Source organism: Arctopsyche grandis, chromosome 12 (genome assembly GCF_051622035.1).
Source record: "Arctopsyche grandis isolate Sample6627 chromosome 12, ASM5162203v2, whole genome shotgun sequence".
Classification (NCBI taxonomy): domain Eukaryota; kingdom Metazoa; phylum Arthropoda; class Insecta; order Trichoptera; family Hydropsychidae; genus Arctopsyche; species Arctopsyche grandis.
The window spans coordinates 4363166-4380304 of NC_135366.1; the positions used below are offsets into that span (position 1 = coordinate 4363166).

The following is a 17139-nucleotide window of genomic DNA, read 5'->3' on the forward strand; positions in this document are numbered from 1 at the left end:
TTCATACTATGTAGAGTGAGAGCTCGCTTATCGAACTCAAGAATATTTAAGTTCTTTCTTCAGAGTGTGTTGTTGACTCGGAGCATCGAAAATTTAAATTTTAAGTATTTCAACTGTTTAGTATTATGTATGGAAGAGTATTGTAGAGCAGAGCATCGTATTCGCGGCATACATTGTTTACAAGTCGTAGAGTTTGTCAGCAGCGTGGTTTAGTGGTGAATGTTGAACTATTTCGTAATTGATGTTACGAGTTCGATTCCCCGCTAAGTCTCGCTGTTGACCAGACCTTGATTTGTCTAGGTCGATCGTTTCTTATCAGAATTTGCCAATTTTTCTGATTTTCATTGAAACGATTCCTGTAAAATTGGCGTTTCCTTCCCAATTTTCTGTTGCGAACCTTTAGTTATTGTTATATCTTAGGTTTCGCCATATTGCTCACCATAGATGTCTCTGTGGTTGTTTATCGAATATAAAATTCGTATTGTTACATGAAAGTTATTCATCGTTATTTATCGTATTAATACGATGTTTGTAATTTTTTTTTTTTTATTTCATACCAGGAAGGCATTATAGGTAAACCCCAATGCGCCTTCCTGGCCAAATAACAAACAATACAACATTTTTTATTAAATACATAAGTCGCTAAATTATGAGACACTGACTTAAACTCGACAATTAACGAGACATCTATGAATTGTACATACATTTTTATTGTAATATTTACATTAATCATACTCAAATAGTGGCGACATAGTGGGTAGGAAGGATTTTTAGCCAATTTTTAATCGGGAATCGTTTCAACAATGAAATCAGAGAAAATTGGCAAACTCTGATAGGAAACGATCAACCAGGAGTCACAAATCCTGGTCTGACCAGCAGCATTACAGAAAAATTCTTTTCAATCGAGGTCATATGTATACTGACCATAGATGTCAGATATTATTTAGATTTACATGTATCTATATAATAATTATGTGGACGAGGAAGGCGCATTTGGGGTTTACCTGTTAAGCCTTCCTGGTATATTTGTAAAATAAAATAAATATATATAATACATATGTACTTTATCGACAGTCGCTAGCTATTTCGTATATGCATAGGCACAAAACAGTAACTAAAATTGGTTTTCTCCCTCACACGCGATCTCACTCGCACGCATTAGGCCGAAATGCTGTTCGGAGAACACATATTACCGCGGTGCACAGGTTACGATGCTCTGTTGTAGAGTAAAGTGGATACGTTTTTAAAAAATCAGTGTTTGGTTTAATACATGCATACATATATACATGTATATTTTAGGACTTTGTGTCGCTTATAACTATTTGCATGGTAGACATAATCATTTGATGGTTATACTACCTGCCCGCACAGTACTTCATCGGATGGCTCCTATCTCAAGATCTGTCCGACTTCTTAGTTAAATCGTTGACTTTTTTACATACCTCTTATACAGTTCACATGGTTTTCGTGTTAGTGGTAATTGTTTATATCTCTTATCTCTTATCCGATCGTTTTCATACTTTGCCATATTGCTCATTTTGGTCATCAATATACGTTAATGTATCGTCTGCAATTACGTTGGAGATAAAATATCGTATACAATGCGTATCAAATATCCACAATTTTGAGTACGGTGACGTCTATGGCGGTGACGGTAAGCTACTATAATCTATGTATCTTCAACCTTTTCGGCGTGATATGGCCATATCAGATTTTAATTGTTTAAACGCCTATAATTCATTCTATATTTTATCAAATTTGCTCTATAGGTTCTCGTTATCTCTAATATATAAATATTTATAGTTTTAACTCTCATATGTATATATAAATTTCAAATTTGGCGTCTAGCTTCATGTAATGTAATACACGATATATACTGATTTTTGGCCAAATATGTCAATCTGATATAGTGTATGCCACAATGTTCCAAACTTAAAATTAATAAACTAATATATGCATATGTAGATCAAATAAGTATATATGTTATTCGCTTTATTTTTTTCTTCTTCCATACAATAAAGTTTTCTCTTCAAGTACATATATTTAAGAAACTTAAATTTTCAAGTGTCTGTCTTTCTTTTATAGAATTTTTTAATACCAACTATATATGTACTGTGCGATTTATTGTTTGGAAAAGTTTTCCATTTAAACTTTCAGTCTTTTTATTAAGCTACATATCTGGGACGCACTTTATGAATACATTTATTTAAAATGACATCAACTGGATATTAGTTATTTATTAAAAGAATCACAAAAAAGTAGATTCGTCTATCGCAGTTTAATCTAGAACTATGTATGTACATATGTTCCATTTTCAGGTGTCTTTCTGGAATTAAAATAGCATATTTGCTGTTTCTTTTTTTGATGATCCACCTTTTTTGTTCCACTGTTTCTTTTTGATGGATGATTCACCTCCACTACTTCCGGTTCTGTGCTAAGTTGAAAGCAGCGTTAAGGGAATATCCCGCTAGTTCTTTATTTTGGTCTGAACATCTCTCGGGAGGCCATCCTCTCGTTCGCCTTCTCTCCAGTGTTCTGGTGACTACCAGCCTCTCCAAACTCTCCACATTCTTCCTAGCAATATGGCCAAAATAGGAAAGGACCCTTTTCTTACATGTTGTGGATAGTATCTCTGAAACTGTCAGCTCTTTTGAGGATGAAGAAGTCCGTGCGTCTTGAGGTCCATGGCATGCGTATAGCATCCGTCTTCAACACTACATTTCAAATGCATCTAGCATGTCCCTTTATTTCTTTTTCAGGTCTATGTTTTGTCTCCATATATTGCAATGGAGAACATCAAATATCGCTCCAGACGGATTTTTGTTATAGATATATACTTCTCATTATAGAGCGGTTCTTCCATATCTTCCATATCAGACTAGCCATTGCCGTTTTCGCCATTCCTAATCCGATTGGCATTCTCCTTTCCTTATGATCAAGACGCCTAGGGATAAAGTTGTCGACTCCCTGATAGTCTTTTAAAACATTAGACTTTATCAGACTTACATCTGTCAACGAATAGGATTTTTGTTTGTCTCTAGATCCAGGTGTCTACTCTCTATGTCGATATTACGATGTATTTCAGCCGTTTCATCCTCATTACTGACCATTAACGTTGTTTTATCCTTTAAACTTATGTTATAAATCCTTATGCCGCCTATTTTTTACTACAATTTATGTATATATACATTATGAATAATTGTTATTAGTTGTTTGGAGCACCCATCTCCTTCATAAACAGTTAAAATTGCCCTTCCAGAATTTGCTGGTCCAGATAGTATGTATTTCAATCTTTCCTGTAGTATTTAGAGCAATATTTTACTTGGATAAGAGATGAGTAAGACTGTTTTGTTATTTACACATTTTTTCGATGATCCCTTTTTATAAATTTGGATAAATATAGAATTGAACTACTCTCAAAGCCATCTTCCCGATTTCCAAGCCGAATTACAGAAATCCAGAAGCATTCTGATAACTATGTCGTCCAATCTTCAAAAACTCTGAATTTCATCTTTACTATATGGTTTTTATTTTTCAACTTTCTGATGGAATTCTTTACTTTTTGAAGGATTATATTAGGTTCATCTGGGGTCAGAACTTCATGCTTTTTGCGCAGTATTCTTTCCATTTTCTGTTTAATACGGAGATAATCTCAGATTTATAATTAATGTATTAGCGGTAACTGTGACAAAAATAAAATACTATTTACCTCTTCATACAATTCCCAAACTTTTGGAATTATCTCAACGGAACCCTTGATATATGTTTCGATTTATTAGAAGGTGTGGATTATGACCGGCTGCGGCTTGTAAATGAGCTACTGGTTTACGTGCTCTGGGGGCAAAATAAAGATCAGGAGCCTGGTCATCTCCAGCCCTTCAGCTTTTGACCCTTTTCGAAAGGCACACCCTCATCCCCCACACCCTCCCCACAGGCTCGTTCCCAGATAAATCGACTCTAAAACGGTCGACGGCAAATAAACCGGTCGAAGAAGGGATCTTTACGACGATAACGTGCCGAAGAGTGAATGGATATTGATGAGGCTATAAATCAAAATATACACGAGAATCGTCAGACGAAACAGTGAATCAAGTCCTATTCTATAATTATTTTCCACCGGCTAATATATCCTAGGTGAACTCAAAGCCGTCGCATATTCGTATTATTTATTCTTTCGGCGTGTAAGTCGTTAAAATTTACACGTACATGTGTGTTTTTGTTCGAGCGTATTGTGCTTTTGAGGCGGTTATAATATATTAGATTTCCACATTCGGATTTTCCGGAAAATGAAGATTTACGACATTCCGTTTGAAGCTCTCCTTCCCAACGTCCGCAATAATTTATAACGACTGTCAGTTAGCGGATCATATGTACGAGTTCGATGGTATGTGGGAATGAACCGGTTTGTGAAATTGACGTTTTCCATATGTCTAAATTTCAGATTTTATGTGTTTGTTTGTTTTCTTTTTTCAGACTATTTCGAATAGCTTGAAAATGGGGGAATTCGATGATACTTTGAAACTCTGGCTGGAGCAGAAACGGATAGAATGCAATTCCATGAACAATTCTACGGAACCACCGCCAGGTGAGTGAAATTTTATGTGACGCAATAACCGGTTGAGTTCCAACGTGTTTTTTCAATCTGTTTTCAGTTCCGATGTGAATTTTTGTGTTTTCAACTGATAATATCATAAAAATAGGGTCGATTTTAATTTTTTTGCTTTTAAGTGATACCTTTATGAGTTTTAGCATTGTGAATTTCGTATTAAGATATTTCTTGGAATGGATTTGTATGGAACTATTATATCACGTCTGTTTGTATAATGCATACATATATGTATGTATGTATAATCCAAATACCATTAGTAAGTGGTATTTATTCTTGTTTGGGGTAAATTCTGTGTTAGTTTTGGAAAATAATCCCAACCGGTTGTGTTTATTTTGCGTTGACTGTATGCGTATTAATAAATTGAATGAATTATTCATATGCAATTATAATAGTATTAGTCGACTGGTTATTTCAAATTCAAGATATTTTTAGATTGTTTTTTGATGAACTGGAATAATATTGTTTTATTTTGAAAAGTAGTAAATTCCGGAACATAACCGGTTGTAAGCTTCGTTTTATTATATTGAATAATTACGCTTTAATAATGGAAGTATTAATGTAATTATAAATTTATCTGATAATTAAAACACTTCTCAAAATTAAAACTTTCATTCCATCGTAATATAACATTTAATAATTCCACGAACCGGTTCAGATCCATTAATTAGTTTATAGTAATTAACTTCATCGTTGTTGTACTTTTACATGCGATAGTTTAACAGATTAGGGCTTTTAAGCGGTTCTATACCCATTCTGAAAATTTGAGGGGATTAACTCGTATTATATAAAAGATAAGTCATGTCGGAGAATTTGTAGAATGAAATTTTAAATCACTTTTAAAATATTATGAAGTTTATCAATTTTTAACTAGGTAATATTACTTTCTGTTCTGATAACTCTAATAATATCATTACATGAACAAAAAAAATGCATCGGAAAGCTATATCATTATTAGTTTTACAAACCGGTTCGGTTCCATTAAATCAGTTTTTAATATGAAATTAAATTCGGATTAATTTTACTTTTGGATTAGTTTCAAAGAGTAGGACTTTCAACCGGTTTGGTACCATTTCTGTGAATTCGAGTGGATTAAAATTGTATAATAGATATTTGTGCTGTCGGGAAAATTCGCAGAATGCAATTTAGCTGGTGTGAAAATCGGCGAGAATTTCAGAAATGTTTCTCGCGCCTCTTCGTCCTCATCTTACCTTTTTATGCGACCAGGGATTTTCGTGCCTATTAAGGATTCTCAACGCGTGAAATTGAAAAGCCGAATTTTATAAAAATCACAGTTGTAGAATATAAAATCGCGTAGGTATATCTTTCCGAACAACAGCAGCCGAAACGAGGTGAAATTAATATTCTAAATTCGTTTTTTAATATTGTGAATGCAAAGAAAAGCATGTCGTGATATTATTTTATAATATTAATGTGCTTAGTACCGACGGGGTGGAAATAATGAGGTGTTATTATTATTATTGCGCCAAGTCATTGTTTCGAGAGCTTCCAATTTTCTAAAAGTCTCTTTCGGGAGGTGGTCCATTCTGAAAGTTGTCAGATTGTCGCCTCGGAGTATAAATATATGATATTTTGTCGTTGTCACGTCTGTTCGTGACGTTTTCCCTTGTGAAAAGACTACGATACAATGGGAAAATTTTCGCGAAGCATCTTGTCTACGGTCTATTTTTGGCATAGACCTTTTGATTTCCTGTAAAAGAAAGTTCTATTGAAAATTTCATTTTTTTATTTTATATTATTGAAGTTGAACCTGTTTCAAAAGTCGACGTTTATTTTGGTACCGATTGAATATTTTGTATGGTGTGAAACAGGTGCTAAAATTCAGGTAAAGTTTCTTTGTGACATGAGAAAAGTTATCGAGTTTGTATGAATGAAATATACGTTAGAGTGTGAATATGAATTCTTCTTGTGCGGACTTTCTTAAAAAATATATATATACTTTTTGTTTTTATTTTAAATTTACTTTTTACCATGATCCATGAGCGACACCTACATATATATATATCATAAAATTTGTGCATATATAAATTCGAAATCATATTCAAATAGTGTTGACATATAGTAGGTAGAATATACCAATTTGATGAGGAACCATTTCAATAATGAAATAAGATAAATTGGCAAAATTTGATAGAAAACGATCGACTTGGAGTAGCAAATATCCAAATCTGACCAGCAGTACTGCAGAAATACTCCAAATAAATTATTTTCAATCGAGGTCGACCCAGGCCCAGAACACGGGGACCTTTCGTTGCTTAGCATTAACGCAACCACCGAGCTATACTGCTGGGTGTTTTGGAATAAATAAAGCAATGCGTATAATATGCTAGATTGAGTTCAAACTTTTGATATAACTATAAACTATAAACTATATAACTATAAACCTCTCAAAATATCGACATTAAAAAATATTTAGAAAAAATCTTAGGATTGCTTACTGACTAGGGATCCCAAATATTTGTCGACTTCAACTATTCGAATATCGAATAGTAAATCAAGAGCTATTTGAATATTCGAATATATTCGAAAATTTTAAAAAACGTAATTATATATGTACTTAACATGAATTACATTATATTTATATATGTAATATATATTGCAATTAATAAAAAATAATTTTAAGAAAATTAAAAAAACATATAAAACTAAAATACACACACATAAAATATAAGATACAATCGTCGGCTTCTTCGTCATCACTCTTTTCATATTGATTTTGTGTATTTATTTAAAAAAAATATGTACATGAATAATGTATAATAAAACTTAAATTACTCATACTTTCATCTGATGGTTTGCGATTAAACAAAAATGATTATACGGCCTTTTAAAATTGAACCTTTTTGTCTGGTAGCCTGCGCTCATCGTTATTTTCATAATTGAATGTGATGTATGAGTGGAATTTTGATCTTCTCTCTTCTATTTGCTGGTTCTTATAATGTTGATACTGTCTATAGGTGCAAGACATTCCCTAGTTTGTATTTGCGTTAGGGAATCTTGTAATGCCATAATGGCCCCAACTTAAACTTAAATAAATAAATAAAATCCAATAGTCCAACACGTACATATGTGTGTTATCTAAAATAAGTTCATTTATTAGACTATAAATTTAAATTAATCTTATCTCATCAATTGAAAGCTCGTTATGAAAACGTCCGGTGGATAAGTTTCGTTTGATATTAATTCAATTTTATTTTATTTTAAAGCCTGCCGTTATTACACAAAATTCAAAGCCTTCATAATACACGTCATATTACACATAATAGGATTACAAAAAATGTATAACGAAACTGTGCGATTATTGAAAAGCGACCCATTTCAGATTATCGGCTCAACGGGAATCAATTTTAATTACCGAAATTGTAAAGGGGGCGTTAGTGTTGTCCCGTGGGGGTTTGTTCGGAGGGAAAAAACCCTTTTTTGGCGAACTGTACTGAAAAAATATGCTCATGATGGATTTTGACGGGTTAAGCCGCGTCCATAATTTATCATACTCTTCGGGAACAAAGCCTGCAGACAGGGGCAGTAAAGAGTGGGGGGTCGCAAAAAAAAGAAACGAAACAAAAAAAAAAACAGTAAAACTGGCACGTTACGTGTACGTTAATAATTCCCGTTCTTGTAATCTTTCCCTTTGTCTCGACGTGTGAAAGATTACAATGCCCTTTTGTCCGTACATCTTGTGCCCGTCTGCAGGTAATTTACACCGAGGTACCTACATACGTTCTAAATCCTAGTTAGCTCGGTGTAACTGCGCCTTTGCGTCTGGGGTACTCGAACGTATTGCTTTTTAATAGAGGTCACGGGTCATGAGGTCGCCCAGGCTTATTAATCATCGCAAATGTTCGTTGCGATTAATGATACTAATCTTGTCCGGTTCTGGAGTGCGATGATGTATTAGGTGGGGTTGGACGGGGTTGTTTTGGTGGAGTATGCAGTCTACGAAACAAACTATGTAGTATGGAATTTTTGAACGATTTGTTGTGTATTTAGCGATTTTTTACATACCTCCTTTACGTTTCAAATGGCTTTCGTGTTAGTGGTCATTTTTATCTCTTATCCGATCGTTTTCATACTTTGCCATATTGCTCATTTTGGTCATCAATACTCGTTAATGTATCGTCTGCCATTACGTTGGAGATAAAATATCGTATACAACGCGTTTTAAAAACGGGGCCCGTAAACCTTCCTGACGTTTAATAAGCGTTCGTCCCGTGTCTTCCAACTTGTTCGCTTTGATATGGCGATATAAGATTTTAATTGTTTAAACGCCTATAATTCACTCTATATTTTATAAAATTTGCTCTATAGGTTCTCGTTATCTCTAATATTTAAATATTTATAGTTTTAACTCTCATATGTATACATATATAAATTTAAAATTTGGCGTCTAACTTCATGTAATGTAATACACGATATATATTGATTTTTGGCCAAATATGTCAAATCTGATATTTCACTGTATATCTCCTCAGTCGGTTTTATCTGCGAGATAAGTATTCAATAAGAAGTTATGTTGTATCTAATTGTTAATATGATTTACAATAAGCATATATACATTTAGTTTTTTATTTTTAATGATTGTCAGTTTTGACGTTGGAGTGTGTCTATTTAAGAGGGTGCATATCAGTGGTGGCCGTTATACGATAATATTTCGCTTTTATACGCATGTATTATTTATTTATTATTAAATAGCAAATTGCTAATGAATTATTTAAGCATTAACAATTTAAAACTAAAACTAACAACTATAACAGAGCATTGTTAAGAAAATTAATAAAACTATAATTAGTAACCTTAAAATAATATAATATAATTCCAAATATCTTCCATAGAGGTATCAATTAACACCCCTCAAGAAAGCACCAATGTTACTAGCACCTTTAATGCTCCCAGGAAGGGCATTATCTAATATATAATTTCGAAAGAGAATATGTATGTAAGTATTGTTCGTTGGGAACTTTGTAAGCAAGTCAAAATTTCCATGACGACGTTGGGACGGGTGACGGGCCTTCGCCACCGGAGGCGGGGGCGAAGTTCCGGGGGGGCGCTGGGGGCGAAGGCCCAGGGCGTGCCAGGGGGGCACCGGGGGCGAAGGCCCAGGGGGGGCACCGGGGGCGAAGGCTGAATCGGGGGTGAAGGCTGAAGGCTCGTATAGTTTTAAGTGAGTGTCAGGCTTTCTAGCTCTCACGCTCTCGGGTTCTGAGAATTCTAGCGGCTACTTACTGAGTCCCGTTAGGCCAATTAGGGGGTCTCCATTGTTAACCCCCGAATGCATTTAGATACTTTCTTGCGGATACTTTCTCTCGTGTTCCCATGTTACAGTATTATACAAAGTAAATACATATAAATTAACATCCACATGGTCAAATGTCAAATGCCACATGGTCTATGGTCAAATTTGTAAATTTACAGCATTTTTAAAAAGTCAGCGAAATTTTAGATTGCCAAAAGCACGAGATTTGCGAGAAAATGGGTAAGGTTGCCAATTTCTTGCAACCGTTACAATGAAAATCAGATAAATTGGCAAACTTCGATAGGAAACGATCGACCTAGAATCACAAATCCAACGTCTGACCAGCAGAAACCAGCAGAAAGCATTATATGCTAAACACTAGTCTATTCTGTTGGTTTATATGAAGATGATTGTTTATTTCTATTTACATCATTCAAAGTCTACAGTTTTCAATTCATTGAGAATTATGTAAATCCATCTCTATTGGAAACATAGCCTTCAAAAGTGAATGCTACTTTTTCCAATTTTTTTTCACATAAGCTACGCTGGGTAATTTCATAATCTCGATATAAATTTTTCATAGTACATCTCTCACTAACCAATAGCAGTTTCATCGTTGATTAGATCAAGAATGATCTTATTATAATAATAATAAGTTGACTTGATGATTCACAGCCGGTTTGTAGTATTGGAAAGTTATGCAAAAATGTATAACATTCAAATAAACAAGTTTCCGCGAAAAAATGTACAAGTTAATTGTAACAATACAATTAATTTTAGCTTATTTGTCTTTCGTATTGTTGAAAATTGTGGTCCAATTTCGTGAAATACGAAATTAGCCGTTGTTATTATTTGTGGTCGTTTCAGTTGAATGGAATTGATTAAAGAATTCTATTTGAGCGACAAAATCATTATAAAATTGAGAAACAAATACGCTTGGTTTGCTGATGAATGAGGCCCAATCTCGGAAATATGTCGGTTTATATAATATTAAATGGCGAATATTTTATATTGCGGTCAGGTTAAATTACGCTATTTTTACCTAATTTTGTATGTATGTAATTGATTAGATGTAAATTTTTAATGGTATGTTTTTTCACTGTATCTAAATAAGAACATTTGTTTTTGTGGTCCAGCTCCGGAAATGTGTCGGTTTTTATGGAGTATATTTCATCTACTAATGCATGTAGTGTGTAAAATATGACGATTTAGAGCATATATTTTGATAAGATAAGGTGTTTTTGTTCTAAATTTCAAATGTTTTTTTTATAAATATCCCATTTTTTTATTTGAAAATGTTGTGCTTCGAATAAAAATGAAATATTCGTATTAAACGGTTCAAATTACATACATGTATATCAATTTTATATCATCATTTTATAGTCAAGAATGATGATTACTGTGATCAACAAAAAACCGAAACGGAAAACTACATTTACTGCTCGAATTAGAACATCTAGATAACGAAAAAAATATTCAAGTAAAAAACTAATCCTTGTAAACGTGGATAAGTGAAGAATTAGCGAAATTCGCTCATGACATTACGAAAAAAAATGTGTAAGAAAAAAGTATATTTTTGACTTTTGAAATTCGCTAGATAATTAATTGTAGGTATTTCAAAGCAATGAAAAATCAAAATCCATAGAAAAACATCTTACTATTCATTACAATACTCACTTTTGGCACAGAAATACTAGATTTTTAATTAAATACTGCAAAAACCAAAAATTTGTAAAAATTGCCCATTTTTTAAACGCTTATATCTATTAAGCGAATAAAAATCATTGTGATATTGGAATTCAGTGAGTCAAATTAAGTAAAGATTGATCAGTCTATTTTTGTAACTTTTTTGTTGCTCAGTGTTATTAGCCGTTAGAAAAAATTGTTATTATTTTGCAATTATTAAAATATGTACATATATTAATAAATCGTTTAATGTATGATTTGAACTTATTTTCAATTGAAGAATTTGTTGATTGATAATGTACAATTAATTGGTGGATGATTTCCATCAATTCCAATTCCTTAACCTTTGAAGGACGGATCGTCGAGATCAAACGAGTGTCCCGAACCGGGGTCGAGTAAGACTCCCAAAATATACCTTTTCTCAATACAAATGGGTTCAATATATATCTTATTAATCATTTTATACATCAACATAAAAAGTTTTAGTCCCATAGCATGTTTTTGACTATTTTTGTATTAAAATCAACACGCAAAGGCACATAGGTAAGGCCAACAGGCGACTGCATGACTCAATAGCCACGTGCCAAAAGCGACGAAAACAATAGCTTACGAATATATAGCTGTCTCTTTTTCTCGCATTAATTCATCGATCAACAAGAATATGCAAGCGAACAGTCAAAAACATGACTTATCGCTACCGCCTTTAAATCATCATACTTTGGAACGTAGAAATGTATAAATGTATTTTTTTACGATGTACCCCTTTTTTAAATCATACAAAATCTAATAAAATAAATTTCTTGTAGTTCATTCTAGGAATGCAAAAATATAGGGTGTATAGCTTTGAAAACCACATAGTAAAAACTGGGGCACTTGAGGAAAGGTTAAGAAAAATAGCAGTTTGTCTTCGGAATTATTTTAATATACATACTTACGTACATATTGATAATTTAATATGAAGAATTTAATACAAATTGCTGGCTGTGGAAGAATTTTATATTACGGATATAAAAAAGGGCGATAATGTCGTACATCGGTTCAACAATTAGGCTGTTGAGGGTCGTGAGTTTAACATCCCCGATAAGAGAAAATCGAATGAAAATAATGCTTTTTATTGCACCATAAAACATAGATAAACTCGATATCTCTGTTGTAGTACCAAATTAAAGTGCGTACTAAACCGATAGGTTCATAAAAGATGAAATAAAAAAGAACGTTATGAAAAAAAAATTGCGTCCCCACGTTGGAGATAGACAGATGAGTGAAGTGGTTTTTGTTTTCGTTTTAATGGAAGATAGATTGTATTTATTTTGCATTTTTTTTATATATGTATATACATACATACAAACATATAAATCCGCAGCCGTAGATAAGAGCAGTCGTTCCGTTTGAATATTATATTTTATTTGAATAAAAAATACCGTTTCCATTATGAACGTATCGATTCTGTTGCGAACGCGCACGGGATTAATGGATTTATTTCAGACTTAAAATATATACGGAGGAAAAAAAACGAAAAAATGAAATATATTTTTAATGCACTCGTAAATGTATGAAATACGCTGTATTAATTTTAGACGCCATTTTACAATGATATATCTGTACATAAATTAACGCCAAAAGTGTAAATTATTGTTTTGATACCGCCCACTTTTAGTCATGCGATTTTCCTTTTTTAATGTCTGTAATTTCATCATAAAGCTATTTTTTTATTATATTTAAAAAAAAATAGAGTTCATTTTATAAATGTATGTACATATAAATAAAAATTATGTTTATACGCAGTATTTTTTTTTAAATTACTTTTGCATTTAGATTTAGACACGTTATATTAATCAAACTAGTCCGATTTTCAGTTCCAAAAACACTATTTCAGTTTGACTTAATTCATAAATTGCTATCACTACCTTTCATATGATATGTCGAGAATCTCAGAAAAGCAAAATAAACTTAGAAATTAATAATTAATTAATTAATAATTTGCGAGATTTTTCTCCAAATGAAGAAAACTGGACTTTCAATTATTTATTTATTTACTTATTTAAGTTTGGATCATTGTAGCATTACTGGAGTCCCTATTGCGCCACAATGGTCGAAATAATACAGAGAGGTGATAAAAATAAAAATATATACACAGACAAAAAATACATTTATACACAATCATAATAAAAAAAGTAGAATTATAATAATAGCAAATATAGTAAAAATATCAAATAATAAAATACAAATTAGGGGATGTCTTGCATACATATATAGCCAGCACCAATATATAAAAACCAGCTGCAAATACAATTTATCCCTGCGAGGCCCATATGGAAGAGAAAAGGTCAAAATTGCACACATACATACATCACATTCAATTATGAAAATAGTGATGAGCGCAGGCTACCAGACAAAAAGGTTAAAATAAACTCATATAACCTACATATGGCTTAATGGTAGCATGTATGTTTAACACCAAGTGATCAGTGGATTCGATCCCTCATACTGCTGATTTGGTTTTGGGGGTATTTGTGACTCCAAATCGATCGTTTCTTATTAGAGTTTGCCAATTTTATCTGATCATTGTTGAAACGGTTCCTCAAAATTGGCAAAAATCATCTTTTCTGTTGTCACAAATATTCTGTATTTATTGTGTATATAATTTGTAAAAATTATGTACAAAATCTAAATCCAAGATGTCTCAATGAATTAATTCTGTGATTAATTAATTAATTGTTATTTCGTGTTCTTCAGCTTCTGAAAATACAGTGATTTATGTAATAATAAAATGTTTATAATTAATTGTCCAGGAAGGTGCATTGGGGTCTTCCTGTCAAGCCTTCCTGGTATATATCTATGTAAAATTATATATATATACATGATAATACTATCTTGATCGAATATTTTAATATAAATTTTGTCGTTTTAAATTATATTTGTATGAGTAAAAGGCGAATAATTCAATTAATTGAAATCCTCTGAAACTGTGTCTTAAAGTTTTCGATAATCTAGCATTAATCCACTTGATTTAATTTGAACTAAGCTTTGAGCAGATTAAATATAAATTATTTTATCAAAATTGTCATTCAAATAATAATATTAAATCTATTTAATTCAATCTAAATATGAATGAATACGAAAACATGCAGTAGAAACATTTGATTGTGTCTCATCGAAATTCTAGCCCTTGGACTTGTATTGAATTGAATCTAATTCTGAAATTTGTATTATCCGACAGAAGAAAGGTGACATTCAGTATTTCTATACAGGTTTTAATTGTTGAAACAGTATTACATAGACTTATCACGCTTTGAACTTTACTTTCGTCCCGCTTCTGTACAGTAAGTACGTACATAATTGCGTTATAATATCATCGCGTCGTTTTGATTGACAACCTCCTTTCGTTCCATTTCTGTTTATCCTTATTATTTCTCGCCAAATTTCGAACACGGGAACATTAATTTATGAAAATAAAACAATTTATATTCCGTCTTATGGGGGGTAATATGTTCTGATTTCAGTTCACGTTTTTGATACGAAAACCCTAATAACGTTTGATATGGGCGTTCGCCCTGGCAATATTATACAGACGTTTCCTTTTCGTTCGTCGAGTGGTACATACCCTTTTTTCATAAGGGTAAAACGGAATTTAACATACTCGTGACGGAGGCTGGGGGGTGGTAATAAGAATCTATAATGTACAGTACATATATATTTACTTATGTTGAAAAAAATCGGTAATAAGTAGGCCGAGCACGGACGCTCGTCTGAAAGATTACGTCTAATGTGTAATTGAAAGGGTTAGATTTTGATTTTCTATGTGTCCTTTTTACACACCTCTTCTTACTTCGCCTTACGATTACTATTAAGGAAAAATTTTGCCTCTTATCCGATCGTTTTCATACTTTGCCATATTGCTCATTTTGGTCATCAATATATGTATATAAGTAAAGGTGTCATTTTTTTCCACCATTACGATGGTGAAAAAAAATCGTATTAGACACGTTTGAAAATACTCCCAAGAAGATATGCCTGACGTTAATCGCCCAAAATGTTCGTTCGCATTGTTCACTTACTTCGATCGCTTCGGCTTACTTCTTGCCGTATATTCCTTTTCGCCGTCATCTATCTATGTCAGATTTTATTATTAACGGCCTCTTCTTAGCTCGCATTCTATTTTTTCGTCTGACGAAATTTGGGTTCTTATCCACACTCTTCCGATCGTTTTCAAACTTTGCCATTTTGCTCGGTTTGGTCATCAATATATGTTATATTAATCAGCAGCGTGGTCTAGTGATGAGTATTGAATTATTTTGTGCTTGATGTCACGGGTTCGATTCCCACTAAAGAATATCGTTGTTGGCCAGACCTTGTTTTGTCGAGGTGGATCGTTTCCTATCAGATTTTTCCAATTTTAGTGATTTTCATTGAAACGGTTCCTGTAAATTGGCTTTTCCTTCTCAATTTTCCGTTGCAAACCTTGATTTATTGTTATATCTCAGGTTTCGCCAGATTTCTCACCATAGATGTCTCTGTGGTTGTTTATCAAATGTAAAAATTGGTATTGTTGCATGAAAAATATATGTCAGGTATTGTTTCGATTTACATGTGTATGTATGTATGTAATGATTTTGAGTTTTCAATGTCTCGTAATACATTAGCCATAGTGACGACCTGGAGCTAATCTGTAATGTCACTATGGCGAAATTGTAAAAGATAAATAAAGTGGAAATCAAATCCGCCATTACGATGGTGAAAAATAATCGTAATAAACACGTTTGAAAATACTCCATTATCGTTCTCGGTGACGTCTATTATCCACATTGCCGTATTTATCCGCACTCTTCCGATCGTTATTTCCCTTTTCGCCACCCTCTCGCTATGTCAGATTTTAATAGCTTAAACGCCTATAACTTTTGCTTTTTTCACTCTATATTTGATCAAATTTGCTTTATAGGTTCTCATTATCTCCCATATATATATATTTTTTAATTTTATGTCTCATATACATATGAAGATTGACATACAAAAACTTTAGCGCGAAGTGCGTCTAAATGTTGTCTTATGGCCATTGTGTCAGATTTGATATTTGGCGGTTGACGTCTCTTCGAATGGGGGCGAGTTTCAAGCTGTAAATAACTAGTGTGTGGTTTCTTCCGATCGATAAATGGGACTAAAACTATTTCAAGTACAATAAGCGCCACGATATTACCGCACAGTGAAAAAATTGCGCCCCAGTAAAAATCACCCCAGAAAAAGCACTCGGCGACAAAACTGCGCCAGGATATATGAAAAAAACTAAAATATCGATTTAGAATTCGATTTCATTAATATATCTGAAGCATCTTCCATAAGTGATAAGCAACGCATCGGGATGCATGCCACATACAAGCTGTGTGACAGAAATAGAAAAATTTCCACAGCACGCCACTGAAAATACCAAAATGACATTTTTATAGAATTAATGTACCTATATATGCACATTGGGGGCGACTATTTCGACTTCGAAGCGGCGACTTCGAAACTTCAATATTTCATTTTTTCATTATTTTAGGTGCGGATTTGTCTCCAAGCGTGTTTTTCTGTGGTGGTTTTGTAACCGCGCGGTAAT

General features: G+C 33.0%; 1 protein-coding gene across 8 annotated transcripts in view; it reads left to right on the top strand.

Moving 5' to 3' along the window:
* The window catches only part of Dh31-R (Diuretic hormone 31 Receptor), a 220007-nt gene that overhangs the window by 105181 nt on the left and 97687 nt on the right, over positions 1-17139 (top strand). For all 8 annotated transcript variants that reach the window (XM_077443479.1, XM_077443476.1, XM_077443478.1 and 5 more), the window contains one exon: positions 4474-4585. In XM_077443479.1, the coding sequence (XP_077299605.1) occupies positions 4495-4585 (91 nt within the window). In that variant the 5' untranslated portion in view covers positions 4474-4494. The remainder of the gene's footprint in view (positions 1-4473; positions 4586-17139) is intronic.